At 40.9% G+C, this 8,991-nt stretch overlaps 1 protein-coding gene across 1 annotated transcript in view; it reads right to left on the reverse strand.

The window, feature by feature from the left end:
• Window positions 1-8,991, reverse strand: part of PLD1 (phospholipase D1) — a 120,838-nt gene that overhangs the window by 41,000 nt on the left and 70,847 nt on the right. Inside the window, exons 10-13 of the mRNA XM_015814930.1 lie at window positions 7,285-7,437; window positions 6,983-7,132; window positions 4,970-5,053; window positions 1,700-1,781 (exon numbers count right to left, since the gene is read on the reverse strand). Of these exons, the coding sequence (XP_015670416.1) occupies window positions 1,700-1,781; window positions 4,970-5,053; window positions 6,983-7,132; window positions 7,285-7,437 (469 nt within the window). The remainder of the gene's footprint in view (window positions 1-1,699; window positions 1,782-4,969; window positions 5,054-6,982; window positions 7,133-7,284; window positions 7,438-8,991) is intronic.

Consider the following 8,991-nt stretch of genomic DNA (forward strand, 5'->3'; position numbering starts at 1 on the left):
TAGTCTAGGATGGGATCATCCCCTTGACACAAAGGGAATAATTCTTTCTGACTCACAAGAACTAAAAAAAAAATACCTTGACCACATTGGCAAAAGTATTTTATGAAGACGACACAAAGCTTCCGTTAAAGTAATTAGTCACCTCAAGCTCAATAACAAGGCACATGTTAAGCCCTCTCCTAATTAGACCTATATTCTTGGAGAAGATCAATGCCTACCATTAGCAATTTAATGAGTATCCATTTTGAACACAGACAAATAGAATATATGGTATCACACTGTGAGATCATCTCTCCAGAAAGTCAATGTATACTATTTCTTCTCATGTCACTGATGTTCCTTGGAACAGGCCAAAAGAGATGATCACACAGGATGCAGCTAGCATTAGACCTAAATTCTCTCCAGAGTTTCTTGAGTGCAGATGCCTTCAAAGTGAACATGGGAAAATGCTCGCAAACTGAACAGTGTTGCTGGAATCACCTACAATCAAGGAGAGGTTTAGGAAGGAGGAATTTTCTATCCCTAACAATATTCAGGGGTTTGGCACAGAGGTTAAGGAAGGTTATTGAAAATGAGACAGGAGGTCATGTGAAAGGGAGATGGACAGAGGTGGGATTCAGCCAGTTTGCACCACTTCGGCAGAACCGGTAACTAATTTTTTGTTGCCCAGGCCCAGAATGGACTTCCGGAAGTGGCATCCACACAGAGAACCAGTTGTTCACATATTTGAATCCCATCACTGGAGATGGACCTAAAAAAGAATAGCCCACTGAAGCAAACTCCTCTACTTCCGAAATCAGTCCAGGAAATGTAATGAAGTTTAAGCAATGAGCACTGAGGCTGTAGTATAAATGCATCTAAAGATAAATACTTCAGTTTTATAGGAGCTTGGCACAGCTCAGGAAGGAAGGAAGGAAGGAAGGAAGGAAGGAAGGAAGGAAGGAAGGAAGGAAGGAAGGAAGGAAGGAAGGAAGGGAGAAAGGGAGGGAGGGAGGGAGGGAGGGAAGAAGGAAGGAAGGAAGAAGGGAAGGGATTATTATTCAGGCAAATGCTGAGTTCATAATGTGCAAACACAAAGATAAGCTAAAACATACAATATTCCCCTCCATGTATGTGTATGACTGTCTATCTGTATATATACACACATACACAGAAAAAGCTAACCCACATTTTCTCCATTAATACACAAATGTGCCACAATAAGCAGACAACATACTCCTACGAAAACATGGGGGAAACCTCTATGGCATTTGATATACCATCTGGATACTGGCAGAGAAGAACAGAAGGAAACAAATCTGGAATTTACCATGTAAGCCATAATTATTTTAACTGATCACCAGACTGATTCTGGCTTTTCCAGCAAGCTTAGCATACTAGTGTGAGTCATCATCCAAACAGCCTAGAATACTGCATTAACATAGGCCGTAATGTAAGTTCAAGGTCCAGCATGTTGGGCAGCTCAATAACTGGATTAACCATATTCAATTATCTGCAGTAGCATCCACCCAAGTCACAATATTTGCGTAGTGTGCAAAGGCTATCCACTGCATCTTCACCTGACTTAGCTAAGAGTGTTGAGTGAACACAGCTAGTACATCGTGAATGCAGCCATATCTTGAGCCCCTGCCTGAAAAATGAGAGATACCTCTATTCTCTTTTGCAGTTTTGTAAGGCTTGAAAAATACTGCACACTTACAGCTTTTCGCCTCAAAATGCAGTCTAATCTCCAGCGATTCCCTTCCATCACAGGCCGCTTCATAAATATTTCGGGGCTCAGCCTGTAAAAAAGATAGAAAAGCAAACAGGTTTGGTTGAAAAATACACTAGTGAGCTTTTCTCGATGGAACTGTTGTCCACTTCACTACACTTTCTGAAATGAACATGAGTAGATGCCCCAATCCATGCAATTAAGCGAAAGAGTCTGCCAGCAAAGAAGACCCTGATCTCTTTCTATTACAATATAAAACAGCAATGCCTCCTTAAAACTGACAGTCATTTTCAAGTGTTGCTGATCCTCCCAATAGGGAATATAACAATTCCGGGTGGAAAAATATTTCTGTTGCCTAGGTTTTAGAGGCTCTTTGTCTTACATATTTTATTTCTCATTCTAAAATTATTTTTTTCAAAAATATTTGGAAGGAAAAATACAAACAAATTAAATTTGGAGATAGAAATTGTTTTATTCTCCTTTTTTCTTTTTTTCTCAAAGCCAGAGGGAAAAATAATCATCCTCCCTCAAGGTTGTTTACAAAGTCACAATACAAGCAGCACATCAAACGACAGTTGGCCTGCATGATGGGAAAAACCGGTAGCTAATTTTTTGTTGACCAGGCCCAGAATGGACTTCCGGAAGCGGCATCCACACAGAGAACTGGTTATTCACATATTTGAATCCCACCACTGGCCTAAACCCAATTCTTGCTTTAATCACTCTAAGGTCCTTCCTTCCATTCTAGAGCCAATATTGGGAATGAGATATTAGGGAGGAAAATATCTGAATTATATTATATACATTTTTGGACTAGTGCCACTAGTTTCCCCCCCCCCCACACCTTCTCTCTCGTTTCAAAATGCCAGAGCTCTTTCGGGGTCATCTTTTTATACTCACATTTCCCACCTCCCAACAAATAGGCCACAACTTTCCTTGATGCTCAGAACATCCATACAGATGGGGAAAATAAGTCATCAAAGGAAGAGCAAAAGTTATGATCTTACGTTTTGAAATACACTAATACTTTCCAGTTCTCTTTGGCAAATTTGATACCTGCCAATACAACAACAAGTTTTGCAGTTTCCATTTATTCGGTAATATAGTCCAGCTTATCTTTTCTTTGTCTGAAGGTGGAAGCTGAGCAGGGTTAGGTTTAATCAGTTCTGGGATAGGAAACCACCGAAAAATTCCAGGACTTAAAGATTAGCCTTGAAAGCTACAAAAATTTCCCAGAAAATGGCAATAGCAAATCATTTCCGTACTGTTGTTGATTAAGACATACCGTATCCATGATGTCACCAGGAGCTCAGCATTACCTTTCACTTTTTATTGCAAGATTAGAGTGCACATTGTTTATATGTGAAGAAAACCAAAAAGTATGACTTTAAAACTTCATGTTTACATGGGACTTGGCTTGGATCCAAACAGTCAGCTGAACTCAGAATCCAGTTTATAAGCAGTGTGGCTGTTTGTTGTTGAACAAGGTAATGAGGGGCCAGATGACTCTATTCCCTACTGCAGTGGTGGCGAACCTATGGCACGCGTGCCAGAGGTGGCACTCAGAGCCCTCTCTGTGTGCACGCACGGCATTGCCCCAGCCCCACCCCCCATGGCCCCCTCACCAGCAGCCCCCCCAGAGGAGAGTCGCCCTTGGAGCAGTCTGCGCAAAGCAGCGCAGTCAAGGATATGGCAGCCAGGCAGCGAGACTCCGCCCTCGTGCCCCATTGCGTGCAGATGATGCTGCAGGGCGTGGTCAGAGGGCGTGGTCAGAGGGCGTGGCCATGACGCTACTGGGCCACCTGGGCAATCTGCTGTGGCGGGGTCGTGGAGGCGGTGGGTGGCTCTGCAGACAGGAGGGCGGGGCGGGGCAGGAGCGAGGCGATTTTTGTGCACTCAGTCTCTAAAAGGTTGGCCATCACTGCCCTACTGCTTCACCTCTCTTTTCCTAATCCTGTAATCTCCTCCAATTATTTGAACACTCTTTTTGTGCCTCAGGTCCCTTAATTTACAGGTAGTCCTCAACTTACGACCACAACTGAGCCCAAAATTTCTGTTGTTAAGTGAGACATTTGTTAAGTGAGTTCTGCCCCATTTTACAACCTTTCTTGCCTCAGTTGTTACGTGAATCACTGCAGTTGATAATTTAGTAACTCTGTTGTTACTAAATCTGGCTTCCCCATTGACTTTGCTTGTCAGAAGGTCGCAAAAAGTGATCACATAACCTTGGGACACAGCAAGTATGAACCAGTTGCCAAGCATCTGGATTTTGATCACATGTTCATGGGGATGCTACAAAGGCTGGAACTCTGAAAAACGGTCATAAGTCACTTTTTTCAGTGCCATTGTAACTTTGAATGGTCACTAAATGAACTGTTATAAGTTGAGGACTACCTGTACAAGAGAAGGTTAAGAAGTGGGTTTTATATTGTCAAAAATGCTTATTTTATTTCTGAGAATGTACTGTATGCAGGTAGTCCTTGACATTTGAAGTTATGACGGATCTCCACAAAGCTAGTTACTATCCAGTTTTAAATTCCAACGGTCACCTCCCCCAGTCATGTGATCACATTTGGGTTCTTGGCAAGTAGTCTGCTGTTACAGGGGCTTGTAGTGCCCTTGTCACATAACTGATTTCCATTTTTTGCTGGAAACCAGCATTTACTTCCTGTTCGTGGCAAAAAGAAAAAAAAATCCATTGGTTACTATGGGTTTGGTTAACATGTTCTTTGAATGACCACGGAGTTTCCTTAATGACCACTCGATTATGGATGTAAGTCAAGGACTACCCGTATGATCCTATATCAGATCTGTACCATGAAGCCTCCGTAGCAGAACATACAGATTCAGCCATAGTTTCATTCCATGTTGTAAGGCGAGGACTATCTGTACTTGCTAAACGTTCAAGAAACACCAATAGGAGACTTTCCATTTGTATTTTTTTCCCCCCATGCAAAAGAGACAAGCTGAAAAGGAGTCAGTACATTAAAGTAATTTCTGTTAGATTAAAAGTTTTAGTTGGCTCGTCTTTGTTTCCTCAGCCAAGTGTCCTGAAAAGACCTTTGCAGCACAGCCTCTCTTATTCTCTGCCTCTTCCTCTAAGACGTTGCCAAACCATCTGGTCCTGCTGTTAAGTTTCCATGCGAAAGGACCCTAACAGTGCCACATTATAATTAAATATTCTAGAAAGTACCTTGAGAGGCTAGAAGGAGGCTGAGCAGGAAGGGTGGAATCGGATCATGTCAGTTAAATACTAACCACCAATCTGTGATGAAAATCTCTTCCTTGGCAGCTTCCATGGCATTCGCTACGTCTTCAAAGTACCCCTTGGCATTTACATACCTAGAAGGAATGACAACATTACACAAATAGGCGCAGGACTGGAATTCCGGAAGCAAAAGACAGTACTTTTGTTTTGTTTTGTTTTGAATATCGGAAGAAGCACAGAAAAGGAGGAAACGCAGAAAAATGAAAGAAATGAAAATGATTAGTGGACGAGAACATCTTCATAGCCAGGAAAGATTGAAGCAATAATTGTAGGACTTTTTACAGAAAAGATTGTAGCAATAACTGTAGAACGTTCCCCCCCCCCCGGAGCTATAAAGATGTGTGTGTAGAAAACAAACATAATGGAGATATGTGAAACCATGCATGGTGTAGAAAATGTGAAAAGTTTTTTCTCTCTCTCTCCTTTCACAGTCTTAAACCTTGGGGTCATCCACTGAAACTAAATACTAAAGAAACTTAAAGGCAGAGGAAGGATTGCATTCTCCATAGATAGTAATACAGGGGAAATTGCTGTCATTAAACACGACACCGACCAGCAGTTTTGGTGTTTTAAAAAGGGATTTGTACAATTCAGGGAAAATAGGGCTGGGTGGCTACATGCCATCAATGAATCCCGTCAGGCTATTTAAGCAGCAATTGCTGAAGAGCGACAGTAGAAGAGGTAAAATATATTTAAGCATCACCTGCTGGAGACCAACAAATAGAAGAGGGCCATTGACCTTGAACCTACTTTTGAGTTTCGTGGCTGCACCCAGTTGACCACACAAAATGCTGCCGGGCTAAATGGAGACCGGATGCAGTTTTTATGTTTTCAACAGGGGGGTGATAAACAAGTCAATTAGTAACCAATATTCCAATATCAATCAGAACACAACCTTCATAGCTATTTTTATTTATTTTAGTTATTAAATTTAGATACCACTCATCTCATTGTCTAAGTGACTCTGGGCTATAAAACTATAAAACCATAAAAAATACCGTTAACACAGGGTCGAAAACAGACTTAAAAAACAAAGTTAAAAACAAGTTAAATGGCGAGGGAGCACCCTCAAGTCACTAGGCTCCCCCAGGATTGCATGGCTACTCTCTAGTCCTCTGATACCAGTTGGCAGAGAGGCCAGAATGCAGAGGCCAACCTCACCTCATAGGGCAAGTGGTTACGTACAGTGGGGGCAAAGGCAGAGAAAATTCTCTTTTCTTTTGTTTGAACAAACAAAATTACATTGAAACTCTTGACTTTATCATCATATGGAGATTTAAGTATGACTCATCCACATTTATTAACATCCTGAGGAGAACAGTTGTCCCTTGGATAACTGTTGCTAAACAAGCACAGAAATGCTGCTGGCTTAGATACGAGCACAGATCTCAGGGTTGCTACTTCTGCCCCTGCTCCCCCCCTCCCCCAAAACCTGTTTCTTACATTATGGGAAGAATTGCCACAGGTGATTCATCACCAACATAGCCATCCACGTGCATATGGCTGTGCGTCTGTCTGTCTGTCTGTCTGTCTGTCTGTCTGTCTGTCTGTCTGTCTGTCTGTCTGTCTGTCTGTCTGTCTATCTATCTATCATCTATCTATCTATCTATCTATCTATCTATCTATCTATCTATCTATCTATCTATCTATCTATCTATCTATCTATCATAAAGTATGACATGTGAATCATAACATTAACTTGCAAACAATGTGACTTACGTATTTGGAACAGATACCATGATACAAATACGTAATTGCATCATTGGTGCGATGCCCTACTTGACACATGTTGTCTTGCTACAGACTAGTCTTTCTCACCCCTGACAACTTTAACAAGTGTGGACTTCAGCATTCAGAAATCCCCAGCCAGAATATTGACTGGGAGAATTCTGGGAGTTGAAGTCCACACATCTTAACAGTGGCTAAAGCTGAGGCGCACTGCTACAGATACCTACAACCATGTGCTATCAGCAACTATTAAACAGTGGAACATCTTCTCTTACCACTTGGCTAATGTGTTCTCCTGGATGGCTGCGTAGGAACCAAATCTGTGATGTCTGAGGAAGTTCTTGCCATTTTTCTGAATGAATTCTTCTATTCCTTGGCCCCACCAGAGAGCATGTCTGTAGCTGTTGCACTTCAAAATCAGTGACCTGGAGAAGGACCAAACATTCAGCTCTATCACTTCTTCACTTGTACACAATCACCATTTGCCATAGCAAGCAGCAGAAAACTTGCAATTTGGAACACACTGAATCAGAATTGCAGAGGGAGATAGCCATGTGGTACTATAGGAACTTCTTACCTGGAAAGATTATCAATTCGTAACCCATATTTAGTTTCTGTGTCCTTCTTGCCAATCTTTATGCTGAATTCTTTATCAACCAGGAGGACAAAAGAAACAGCTCCACTGTCTGGTTTCATGTACAATAAGAAAGAGTCTTTTACCACTAACCACCTGGGGAAGGAATACAAGTACAAAAAAATCAGTAGATTATATTGATAAATTAATCATATTAACATTTAACGCATCTAAACCATGTTTGCTATAATCCCAACAATACTTTTTCCCCCAGTCTGTTCCTAAAGCAACACAATTTGCCTGCTGCACACTTTTTTTTCTATATCATATTTTCTGCGGATTGCTTTATGTTAAGTAAAGCATAGTTACAATTAGAGTTATTTCTCTTGTGAAGAGAAGGCAGACTCAGTTCACTGAGGTGTATTAACAGCAGTAAGTATGGTTAATACCCTCCCAATTTACAGTTGTTAAGTAATCAATGGATCATCCAAATCAGTTTTATCTTAACCTGACCCTTAAGACTTTATTTATATTTATATACTCGATTCCCACAGAGTTCGACTTGCTTTTAGGTTATATCTGATATACTGATTTCCATTTACAAAAAATCTAGGAACTACATAGTAAGCAAAGATATTGTTGCCTACACTGTATGTGCAGTATAACGCCACATTAAGGTCATAACTCCCCCCCAAACTTCTCACTGGCTGGATATACTCTCAAATATATGTTAATTAAATATTTAAAAGATGCATTCACAGAACCTACTAAATTTGGTTAGTTGCATTCACATACAAACCAGTAATTTGGATTCATTCATTTTGTTATTTGATTGTGGCTTAATGTATTGTTTAGCTACTTCCTTAATTTATGGTTCCTTGTATAGTCTTTCTTTTGTTTATTTGCTTTCAAGTTACTGTTGACTCCTGGTGATTGCCTGGGCAAATCACTGCAGTTTACTTGACAAGATTTTGGAAGTCGTTTGCTGTTGCCTTTTTTCTAGGGCTTAACTAGCCCAAGAGCATGACTGGCCCAAGGTCAGCCAGCTGCCTTTGGGTATAATAATAATAATAATAATAATAATAATAATAATAATAATAATAATAATAATAATATTAGTAGTAGTAGTAGTAGTAGTAGTAGTAGTAAAGTTGAAAGGGATCTTGGAGGTCATCTAGTCCAACCCACTGCTCAGGCAGGAAACCCTATACCATTTTGGACAAATGGCTGTCCAGTCTCTTCTTAAAAACTTCCAGTGTTAGAGCATTCACCGCTTCTGGAGGCAGGTTGTTCCACTGGTTAATTGTTCTGTCAGGAAGTTTCTCCTTAGTTCTAGGTTGCTTCTCTCCTTGATTAGTTTCCACCCGTTGCTTCTTGTCCTGCCTTCAGGTGCTTTGGAAAATAGCTTGACTCCCTCTTCTTTGTGGCAGCCCCTGAGTTATTGGAACACTGCTATCATGTCCCCCCTCGTCCTTCTCTTCATTAAACTAGACATACCCAATTCCAGCAGGCGTTCCTTATATGTTTTAGCCTCCAGTCCCCTAATCATCTTTGTTGCTCTTCTCTGTACTCTTTCTAGAGTCTCAACATCTTTTTTACATCGCGGTGACCAAAACTGGATGCAGTATTCCAAGTGTGGCCTTACCAAGGCATTGTAAAGTGGTATTAACACTTCACGTGATCTTGATTCTATCCCTCTGTTAATGCAGC

The sequence above is a fragment of the Protobothrops mucrosquamatus genome, unplaced genomic scaffold (assembly GCF_001527695.2).
Source record: "Protobothrops mucrosquamatus isolate PMUCROS unplaced genomic scaffold, P.Mucros_1.0 scaffold298, whole genome shotgun sequence".
Classification (NCBI taxonomy): Eukaryota; Metazoa; Chordata; class Lepidosauria; order Squamata; family Viperidae; genus Protobothrops; species Protobothrops mucrosquamatus.